We start from the raw sequence: 12,221 nt of genomic DNA, 5'->3' as shown, positions 1-12,221 counted from the left end.
TTTGGACTATAATTTTCAACAAGGCACTGACAGAACAACATTCCACAAATAAAATAAAATGGTTACATAAATAAATAAACATATATTAACATTAACATAAACTTTGAAATTAAATAAAATATTTTAAACAATATAGTGGGGTAAGCCACCAAAAAAAATATAAATTTTAACTAATTTATAAACAATATTTAAAGTTAAATAATCATCAAGTACAGATCCATTTTTTTTAATTGATTTAATACTTTTAGATGGTATTTGGTATGAATGAACTGAATAACAATTAAACATCTTTGGATATAACTTTGAGTAGGTATAAATTAAGTAAGGTTATTTTTACCTATAAATAGGGAGTATATAACATCAAATAAAAAAAATAATTCAATATAATAATTAAAAATAATCCCTAAAGAAAATAACATTAAGAGATCTCAGATAGGACACAAAACCATTTGGAACATTAATGAACTAAAATTACAATATTTCAATAGAACTGGAGGATGATGAACTTTTATTTACATTCCCTTTAGGGACTACAAAGGACTTAATTTTTGACAACTCAGTAAGTGGAACTAATGACAAGGAATTGAATGATAAGTTATCCTGAATTTTTTTGGGAACATTATAAAACCATTCTCCAATTTTTTTAGGTTCCATATTAGACATGACTTTTAAAGAATCTTTTAATGACAATGTACATTTTAGACTAGGATTACCTAAATTTTCTATCTTTTCCTGAATGTATTCAACACTAGACTTAGTGTCAGGGATACAAGTGTAAGTAGGATAGTAAGAACAATTCTTATAGATATTTCGACGTAACTCAGGATGTTCAAATGTAAACATTTGACTTTCTGTGTAGCTTTTTGTAGGTGTAACTTCAGTTTCATTACTAAAACTTGGTTTTCTGACAACACGGATATATCTATGAACCGGTATAGTCTCCTCTGGTATTTTGTTCACATTGATATCATCATCATAATCATCATCTGATGATGGTGATGAAGATGATGATGACGATGATGGCGATGATGATGACGATGATGATATTGTTATATGACTTTCAACATCACTTGAAGGATATTTTTTTTTTGAATTTTGTACTCTCTTGATACGTATTATAACTGGTGGTTGATCAGACGCAATTCTATCATTATTTGAATTTGATGGATGGCTATTTACAACTTCCACTTTATATATATCCTTACACAATGACTTTTGATGTGTTTTATGTTTCCGTTTGGTTTTTTTATAAAAATTAATTTCATCATGTATTGGTGAATGTAACTTCTTACTAGGTCTTTTTTGAGGTACAAAAGAAATATCGGTGTCAGAATATTGGTATTTTCTCTTTAAACTTTCTGATGCTTGTTCTTTAAAAGCACTTGGAGCTTTACCACCAAACAAACAAGGCTGAAAAAAAATATAAAAATATGTAAACATTTTAATTGTTATTTTTAAACTTAATAAGAACAAATATTAAACATCCAGTTAATGGGTGATCCAATGCCAATTTCTATATAAATGGTGCACGTCATGGAAACATCAGCTAGCAAGGTGTGGGAAATTTGGCCTCGGCACTAAAACCTAACCTAACTGTCAGTCAGATATTTATTTATTGTCCATAGTGAATGTACTTAGTTAGGTATATGGAATTATAATTTATTGCATTGTATTAAAATACCTTTAAAGACTGGGGATTTAGCACCCTGCAGAGTGAGCTTTCCTAACTTGTGCAATTTCTCAAAACCCAGTCGATTTCTAATCACTAACCTCTTTCTATGGGCTCTCGGGCACTTAGGTATAATTGACAATAAGCATGCTTTCTCATTAACTATATACACCAGCAATACCTCTCCAGCAAGTCCTATACGTCATTGCCAGTAATTCTGGTTTATTCACTATACTTTGTCAATTAACACGTAAATTGTGGTTTATTTTTTTCTTGTCATTTTATAGTAGGACTTAAAGAGCGAATTTAAAACCACGCATAACGAATTATAAATAATAAACTGTATCCACAAAACATAATATTCAAAACCAATACAATTAAACATATTTTGGTAACTTAATTACATATGAAAGCAGAAATATTTTTTTGAGAACGATCAAACAAATTAATACAAATACATTAAAAAAATGTTATTAGTAATAACATTGCTTATAAATACTATATTAATCATACACAACATTACTAACCACGGCGCCCTGGGTTAGTAATGTTGTGTAACATTGTAATTGCTAGTAATCATGTCGCCTGTCATCTACCAGGAGTAAATATTTTGTGCCCCTGAAAAACCAGCCAGTGAACAATCTATAGTATTTTAAATCAATGGAAATAACTATTAGTATTTATTACCTCTTAAATGTTAAATATTAATGTGAATAAAGTGAACATATTTTTTTATTCTTTTTACAAGTAAGGTAATAATGTTAAAACTAAGTTTATACAATTTACCCCATTATTTTGTTCAGCATCATCTGAATCGGAATCAATTATTGTAATAACTGTATCTTCTATGCAGTTTTTAAGATTAGGTGTTTTCTGAGCTGAGTTTTGATCTTTGTTAATTTTCCTAATTAAATGAAAAATAATATTAAATAACATTACATTTTAATATGGTAATTTACGACTTACTTATCAGACTTATCGGGTATAAATTGGTTAAATATAACATTTAAAGGCCTCTCATTAATTAATTCGTCTAATTCATGAAATCTTTGTTCATCTTGACTTTCTCTCATATGTTTTTTTGTATTTATATGCTCCTTATAATTCATAAATGGCATGTCACACAATTCACACATTCCACCAATTTCTGAGGTACTGTAAGTATAATTATTAATGGTTACACAATATCAATAGAGTACACATAAACTAAGAAGACAAAACATTTATTTACCTGTACTGATCTGAAGAGTAATCATCACCACTTCTATCTCCATTATATTTATGTTCGGCCGAATGTTTTGTTTTTTTTTTACACAATGCGTCACCTAAATCTGGCCACTTTGGTATAAATTCAAATACAGGACGTTGACTTTGATCCATTGATTCTATTTTTAAACTAACTTTTCCTCTTAGTACACTTGCAACTTGATCTGTGGGTTTTTTGTTGGTACGGTGTTTTTTCAATAAAGACTTGAGCCAATGTTGAAACTTTATTTGAAAAGAAATATGATTATAAATACATTTCTGTTAATTATATTATTTTACTAACCTTTTTAGCGGATAAAATTTTTATATTTAAAATATTTGCTTTATTAATGAGATCAACTGAATTCTTACGTTTAGAAGATGGCCCATTTTTTACTTCAATATCTTTTTTACACTGAAATTTCAATATAATTAAGTGTTATGTTGCATTATATTTTAATAACCGTCAAATGCTACAACTTGGGACAGGAAAATTAATTTTAGGCTTATTCGCCGTGACTGCACTGTGTTTGAAATAATCTACTTTTTTTTTTAATCATTTTCTACACGAGATTATCTATAGACTCAATGTAATAATACAACCCAAAAAGCAAATAGTAACGATGGAAAACCGTCACCACGGTTTACACTATTTCTAAATAGTAAATAGTCCTCAAAAATTTTATCTGTAAGTCATTAACGATGCTTTAAATCACAAATTTGTATTCTTTATTTTTCACAGATAAATATGTGTAGTTTAAAGTTTAAAAAATGAAATACAGTTTAATTAATTATTAAACATTGTAGCTTAAAATTTATACATGTAACACAACTTGGGAAATAGCCACATAGGTACACATAATTTTATTACCCAGGAAAATTCAAAGTTACCTATGTTAAAATATTTATATTTTGAATTTTTTTTGTTTTCTTTCTATAATTATTCACATACCTACCTACTTTGTTTAAATTAAAATTTTTTGAATTTTTTTTTTCTAAATACTACAGAACAACATTTTTAAAAAGTTTATATTTGTCCCAAGTTGAAATTGGTATTGAAAAATGATTTTTAAGCATTCTTATTAGACTGGTCTAAGTTGTAGCACACTGCAAACAACTTGGGACAAAAATAAAAAAAATAAAAAATGTACTTAGGTAAAATTAAAATTTTTAAAACCATAAAGGTGTCAAAGAGCAATTCAAGAGTAAACTTTTGACACCAAAATCAAGATTGTGGCTATCCTAGTTTAGAAGTTATGCAAGCTTAAAGTTCAAAACTGTCCCAAGTTGCATTTGACGGAATGTAAAATTGGATTAAAAATATTCTTACATTATTAGTTTCTGAACTGGTACTACGTTTTGCTCCTTCATTTTGTATTATATCTGATATTAAATAATCTGTACTCTTCTCTAATGATTGAATTATTTTCTGTTAAAAAAATATATATTACATACAAAATAATATAAATAATATACATACAAAAACTAGGTTTATACTTGGTAAATATTTTAACAATTTTTGGTATTTATTTTATAGTTATGTGAGCATAATACATAATATACGAATCTGTTTATATCTTATTTAACAATACTAACACTCGTGGTCAATAAAATAAAAAGTAAAATCACTAGCGTTTTAACCCTCAGAAAATTTGGCACTGAGGTCATACCTACCTTTCATAAAATAAAATACATGTCTGTAAACTTACTCCTCCATATGAATTTATGAGCTTTTCCACTTTTGAGCTGACTATATTGTCAACAATGTCAATAAGAAATGTTTTATCATAGAGTATTGATCTTTTATTTTTGCTTGAAGAACCTAAAACTAATAAAAAAAATTCTTAATAAAACAATAATTTAGATTGCCTTTAAAAATTCAATAAATTACATATTCCATGGAAATTTAAAAGAAATATAATTGTAAAAAACGTTTAGTATATTTGATTATAGTATAAAATTCAATTCACTCTAATATCAAAACTAACAGCACACTTGAAACTGGCAAAAGAAAATTTGCTCTGTCGTCTGCGTGAAGACGGAGACAAACACATGCATGGTTGATGTCCTCTTAACAATAATTAATGAAACTGGATTAGCCTGATTATATTATCAACATTTTATTATAAAACTAAAAATATAGTAGTTACTATAAATCTATAATTAATATTTTATTTGATATCCTCTCATCATATTTATATTTTTATTTTATGTCATATTTATAATATAAAAAGGTACCTACTTTCATGTTATATGACACTACAGCTATTTTGACGACTACCACAATATCTTAACTGTAACTGGAGATGAAACCTTAAAAATTATCCATGGTACCCAATTTTACACTTTCCCATATGTTATAAGTTAAGTTAATTAAGAAATTATGTATTATACTATTGAAGGTTGAACACAAAGGTAGCCCTAAAGACGGTCTTTACCATTGTGTCATCCAGAATAAAAAATCAGTTAATAACTGACTGTTGTTAAGTTATGTGTACCGCCTTTGCCCTCTTAATTAATGTTTAACACATAATTCCTACACATAAATTTATCATTTGAACCAAAACTTTTATTCTTTATTCTCTCTGTAATTTAATTTTGCATTTTCTAAATTTTCATCATATTTGTTTATGGCAAAAGAAAATAATATCCAAAGTAGTAAATAATAATTTACACTAATATAGTACTGCTGGACTTAGTTCTTTTGCACGATGTTTAGAACTATTATATGATAGATTAAACTTATAATTATTTGTTTTTAAATCAACATTTTGAGAACATGTCTTTAAATAATCTTTAAATTTGTGAACCAAATTTTCAGCGGTACCCAGTAGAAGAAGGATTAGAAGGTGAAGTCTTAATGTAAAAAACTCCAATGTTTTTTTAAAAATAATTTAAAATCTTCAAAAAATAAAGATGGGTGAGATTTTCTGTAACTAACAATACATATTAAAAAAATTCACAAAAAATTAAATATGATTTCTGAATATAAATAAATATTAGGTAATCTGTAATAATAGGAAAGAGGGCAAATTTTGGTAGTCTTCAACAGGATTCTGATGTTTCACATACCAAGATAGTTCAGTATAATAGGAAAGTAACATATTATAAAAATGTTATTTTATATAGCACAGTAAAGTATTAAGTAACTTAAAGAATCTTCAAGCATTAATAGATAAAAAAAATCTATTTATTTTGTAAACTGTATTGGTCTAGCCTACCTATTGCATAACACAAATAGTATTTATTTGTATTATCTAAATTTATTTTAATATGTTTATGACAATAATTTACTAGTAAATAAGTTACCTACCAAACAACTATGAACTAGACACTATTAAATACATGTTGAAAATTAAAAATAGGTACCTAACCTTCTTCAACATTCATTAAATAGTTTTAATAGTTTTAAAATCAACAAGGTTAATAAGTAATTTTAATCCATGAAGTTGCTAAAATGATTGATAATAATTAATAAGGTTTAAGAACTATTAAAAACTAATTAATACATCTTGAAAAAGATAGCCATTTTCATATGTTTACCTATAAAAATATAATTAATGAGGACCTAACTATTTAGAAGAACTAATAAATGCATTTTGAACAAATATTAATGATAATCATAGTAGGTATATAAGTAATAATAGTAATCACAATTTTTTAGTTTAAATTCAGTGTTGACCAATATTTTCAATAATTATGTCCATAAAAATCAGTATTTTGAAAAGCGATAACAAGTCATTAATTTAGATTTTAGCTTAATACTCAATAGTCATTACTCTATTAGGTACCTACATTATGATTAGATTTAACAGTGAATTTGTCATGGACAGGAAAGGAAAATGAAATAAAATGTTAGGTAGATATATTATTTATAGCAAATGGATTAACAAGTACCTATAATATTTGGAATTATTAATTTGGAAAAATATAAATCTTAATGACTAGTTACTACTTTTTTATAATAAAATATTTAACAATAGGCAGGTAGTTGAAAAAGCTCGAAAAATAACATGATTCGTCTATAGTATTGTAAACCAAATAATACAAATCAAATAAATAATTATAAATATATAAATCAAAATAATAGAAAATGCAATGACGCGTAAACCCATCGACGGGACTGGCGGGACACCGTAGACAAACCGTGGATCTCATACCTAGCTAGGTACATGGGACAATGTATACCCATCACTTTTACTTTCGCGGACGTGAGTAAAGTACGAATCTGGCAAGCGGACGATCTGTGTTGAAGGGACGAAAGGATTGCTTTTAGTATTTACCTGTTTGATCAGCCGATGGCTGTTGGTTGTTGAGGTTTTCGACACTCATGTCGTCGTTTTCTGCCGAGACGAGCTTTTACTGCGTTCCAGCGGTAGAGATAATGGATAATGGAGTGTTGGACGAGTGCGAATGACGCGCGTCGTACTTACACCGGAGACGACAGTGAACAGCTGTTGGCCTTTGACTATGGACGGATGGGCCGTCTGCCAGACTCGGAGCGCATACACGCAATATTCGCCGACTGTCGTCGCCACTAGCCGCGGCGAAATCAAAATAATATTATGTATTTATGTACAATATTATTATTATTATTATTATTATTATTATCATCTATTATCATCGTCATCGTCTACGTCGACGGGACACTGACGCGTGCTCTGCTGCTCTACGCCTCTACTCATCCGCTCATCGAGAATGTTATTGCGATCGACGAGCGATTGAGCGAGACAGCGAATGAGAGCCTAGAACGACCACCGTATACACTACGACACTCGCTCCACAGAACACACATGCGCACACGATCAGGCGTACATGCGCGCGCGACTCATACTCTACACGCTCGCCACCTCACATCCCCTACCCCCTACCGTGGCACCAACCGTGGCACCTAACGGCTTTCCTACGTGACAACAACTTACTGTTATATCACCATTGATTTTAAATACTAGTATGCACTATGCAACGAATAATGATATCCACTGATATATACCATTATACTAGTATAAATAGTATAATTATACGATTCACTTGTCTGTGGACTGTGATACGCATAACACAGTGTAATATAATCAGCTCTGAAAGCCCTGGATTCTGATATAATTAAGATATTGACGTGTTGTATTTGCGTTTAGCGTTTATTTAATTATAGTAATTGTCCAGGTACAGTTTTGGTTGAAACTTCAAAGGACATAATATTATATATAGTAGAACCTCGGTAACTTGAAATCCGGTACCTATCTCGAAGTTCCTGTTATCGAATATTTTTTTCAGTCCCGATCATTCATTAACATATTTTAAATTACCTTGGTAACTCGAAGTTTCAATATGTCGAATTTTTATTTTGGTTAGGTTTACAGGACGTGGTACCCGCATGTGTTGTCTCCGTCTTTCATTTTGTTCGTCTTTGTCTAACATTGCAAATTTTACACTCGGCAGATCACGTTTAGCTCTGTTAGAAGCTAGTTTAAAAATTAGAGTGAATTGACCTCTCATAAAATTTAAAGGTACAAGTTTATTATCTAGATTCTAGGCAATGCCAATGGGGTTTTTTATTATACCTATTTTATTAAGTGATTTTTGAGTATGAGTAAATTTTCAAACAATTTACAATTTAAAATAATCATAACTCGCTTTAAAATTAAAATTAAAATATAATAAAAATCCAATGACACTACCTAAATAATAATCTTATCTTTAAATTTTATAAGAGATCAATTCGCACTAATTTTTAAACTAAGGCGGAGACACCCGCATGTGTTGTCTACGTCTTACATTATAATATGACGTACCTACGGCATATAGACAAAACGCGTTTACGCAGTCTGAGTAGAACTTGCTCAATTTTGGTTCTCGAGTCAAAATACTTATTATAAAATTAAAATGTGACAATATTTCTAAGGCGAGGGGTGTGCTCAAAAATGTATGTGGGGGGGGTGGGGGGGGGGGTTTCTAGTAAAATTGAAGGAACTAGTCTTTTACCTAACAACCATTTTTTATAGAAACTATTATACTAATATACAATATATACATTATACATTCAAAAATTAAAGAACAAAATCTAGTTTTCTTGATTTTTTGCTCAATTCATTTAATACGTCTTCTGCTGTTAGTGGATTTTCTTTATGAACAGCTAACATAGCTAAGCCATTAAGTCGAGTCTAAAACCAAAAAAAATTTTAAAAATTTTAATATAATTTTTTATTTTAATATCCAGAAAATACCTCAGTCATTGTGTTTCCTATATAAGATTTCAATCTTTTGAGACAAGAAAAAGTTCTCTGAGGGTGGATGTTGAAACTGGTAAAGTGCATAGTATTTTTAATATAAAATGTATATTAGGAAATATTTCTTTATCACACTGTCTCAACGCTTCTAAACAATTTTTTGGATATTTTACATGCTTATTAAGTTTGGTATACCATATATGTAATTCAGCTTTAAGCTTTTAACTGTTAGTTTATCAGTATCGAGGTAAAATTCAACAAGTTCATCAAAGTTTTCTGAATAAGTTCCAGAAAATAAACACTGAAAGCCTAAAAAACAAATTTATATTTTGAGTACCTATTAAAAGTATCGGCAACTGCGGGGCAGTGTACATATTCGAAGTTGGAAGCATTTAACGATAAAATACGAATTTGGAAATTGTATGATGATATAATTCGACAAGTACATTATAAAGATGCATTATTTGTATTATAATAAAAAATAAAAATAATACGGTCAATGGGAGGGGGGTTACCCCCCGTGAGCTGTGACTGAGGCCAAGTCGTAAAGTTTTTAAAAAAAAAATTAAATTTTGAAAAGTTAAGGTATTTTTAAAATGTTGACATTTTTGCTATTTCTAAACGATATACCTAATGAACATGTATTGGATATAAAGAAAAAACGCAACGACTTTCCCTCAGAAATGTTTTCACAATTCAATTTTATTATAGGTATTTTTACTAATAGAACCAAAATTGAGCGAGTTCTATTCAGACTGCGTAAACGCATTTTGTCTATGTCGTACGTGTGTAAGATGGAGACAACACATGCGGGTGTAACGGCTTGAGATACCAACATTCCGCCGTGTATATAAATATAATATATTCTATATAGTATATACCTAATACAGTAATATAAAAATAATATATGATATATCAAAAATCTATGCAATAATAAATTATCTGCATTATAATTTATAGGCATAATAGGTAGATATCTTATTTTTTTTCAAGTACCTACTTCTGAAACATGTTAATATTCATAAGTAACCAAGTAGGGCTGGGATTTCAATGCACTTATAATTTTTTTTCCAGAGGTTGCTATATGATGCTTATCTAGTCACATATCCATAACATGTACTTTTGAAGGAGAATAAGAAAATTTATTTTGCATTTTTTTGGATTTGTTAATAATTTTTGATGTTAACGTCATTTTCTTCATTTTTTGGGCATTATAGGTAGTGATGATCAAAATCGGTCTTGGTCTTGTGGTCTCGCAAGACCCTTGCTGCAAGCCCAAGACCAAGATGGTACTGGTCTAGCAAGACCAAGACCAAGATTATACTATTTAATATTATGATATATACCAAGGTATAAGGGGGCTATGACCCTAGTGCAAATATACTTAAAAATATAGTACTTACAACAATATGAATAAGTAAATTAATTAATAACAAAACACGTCATATATTTAAACTTAATATAATAATATTGATAAATTAATAAGTCTATAACTAATATAGTATAGGCACCTAATACAATATAAAAAAAGGTGGACAAGTAGGTACCGCTCTGCTGTACAGTGGGGGTCAAGCATGTCGTTGTAATGGATATGTTAAATTTGAATTATATTGATATATCATTGTAAACGAAAAAATATTCTGAGCGGAAAAGTATTGTATCAGCCTAGCACACTTGTATGAATAATCAAATTTATAGTAGGTAGTTAAAAAAAAATTTACAAAGATCGAAAACGTGACTTTCAGGGGAATTTTTTTAGTTTAATAGTGGTACAAAAACTTGTTGGAAACCTTCTATTAAAATTTCTTATGTTAGGTATGAAAAGAAAAACTTTTATGAATTATGTCAAAAATTGAACTTTATAAGCATATAATAAATAATTAAAGCCTATGTATTTTTAAACTTCCATTAATGAAAATTATAAGGAACCTATCATTACATTTTCAAGTTTTTTTACTAAACAAAAAAGATTTTATCAAAGATAATTTAAAAAAAAATTTCCCAGGGCTCAAGGCTATAACTAGCTCAAAAATAGTCAAAATATTGAGAAAATGTTTTATGGTAAATTCTGATATGAATATTTGTTGAAAATGTCAAGGTTCTACAGTTGTTAATTTTTGAGTTACACCAAAAGAATAAAATCGATTTTTCCAAAAATTGGTTTTGTATAATAGTCACCTATATTTTTTTTTCTCAACGCTTTCTAAAACTACTTGAAATTTTAGATTCTGGGTGGAACGATGAATGTATTGATTTTACAATGATGTGTGTTTTTTATTTTTTTTTATTTTTGTGTCTGTCATCACCTTTTAGGACAGTAAAAGTGCTTGGATTTTCTTCAACAGTACCTTTTCTGATAGGAAAGTGAATCTAGTTGGTACTTTGGGGGGTCAAAAGTAAAATTTTTCCAATAGTTTTCAAACGCGCCGTGAAAAACAAAAGAAAAATTAAGGAAAAACGGGAATTTTTACGCAAAATCCGTTTTCGAGAAAATTGATTTTGGTTTTTGGTGTAACATTAAAACGAATGACTGTAGATACATGAAATTTTCACTGGTTGTTTATATTTCCATTTTCTATACATGATAAAATTTTCAAAATATTTTGATTTGTTTTGAGCTGTTTACGGACAATTCCAGTTTCCAATTTAATTAGTTTTTTTTCTATGAATGTCAATAAAACTTTATTTGTTGAGTAAAAATACTTGAAAATGTAATACAAGGCTCCTACTATATTATTACAATGACATTTGAAAAATATTAAAAATCCTTAGTCACAGTTTTTTTTTATTAGCATTTAAAGTTTAAAAAGGTGGGTAAGTGGATGTCGCTCTGCTGTACAGTAGGTTACAAGTGGGTCACTGTATCATGGATAGTATTAAATTTGAATTCAATGATATAATATCACTGTATAAGAAAAACGATTCTGAGTGGAGACGGTTTGTCAGTCTAGATATTAGACATACCTATTATAGGTATACTTATCTATAGTATTAAAAAAAAATTGATCTATAATAGGTATCAATAATAAATTCCAAATTAATCATATCATAATATTCATTAGGTAACGCGTTATACATCA

General features: G+C 28.8%; 1 protein-coding gene across 1 annotated transcript; it reads right to left on the bottom strand.

Annotated features, from left to right (window-relative positions):
* Positions 1-242: 242 nt before the first annotated feature.
* On the bottom strand, positions 243-7,641 carry LOC100169197. The gene is made up of 8 exons (XM_016807620.2): positions 7,198-7,641; positions 4,624-4,742; positions 4,245-4,343; positions 3,219-3,329; positions 2,901-3,157; positions 2,636-2,824; positions 2,456-2,573; positions 243-1,410 (listed from the first exon to the last, which is right to left on the bottom strand). Exons 1-8 carry the CDS (start codon positions 7,244-7,246, stop codon positions 472-474), a joined length of 1,881 nt encoding a protein of 626 aa, XP_016663109.1. The 5' UTR covers positions 7,247-7,641; the 3' UTR covers positions 243-471.
* Between the last annotated feature and the right edge of the window lie 4,580 nt (positions 7,642-12,221).

The sequence above is a fragment of the Acyrthosiphon pisum genome, chromosome X (genome assembly GCF_005508785.2).
Source record: "Acyrthosiphon pisum isolate AL4f chromosome X, pea_aphid_22Mar2018_4r6ur, whole genome shotgun sequence".
NCBI classification, from domain to species: domain Eukaryota; kingdom Metazoa; phylum Arthropoda; class Insecta; order Hemiptera; family Aphididae; genus Acyrthosiphon; species Acyrthosiphon pisum.
The sequence above is the reverse complement of the archived record's forward strand: the minus strand, read 5'-3'. Positions and strand labels throughout refer to the sequence as shown.

What these genes read in the sequence shown, in the direction of transcription:
- LOC100169197 (XM_016807620.2), bottom strand. Translation starts at nt 7,246, where the DNA reads ATGAGTGTCGAAAACCTCAACAACCAACAGCCATCGGCTGATCAAACA. An exon ending in AAATTTTATCCGCTAAAAAG is followed by an intron (nt 3,158 to 3,218) that starts GTTAGTAAAATA and finishes TTTCAAATAAAG; the next exon opens with TTTCAACATTGGCTCAAGTC. An exon ending in TACTCTTCAGATCAGTACAG is followed by an intron (nt 2,825 to 2,900) that starts GTAAATAAATGT and finishes TTATACTTACAG; the next exon opens with TACCTCAGAAATTGGTGGAA.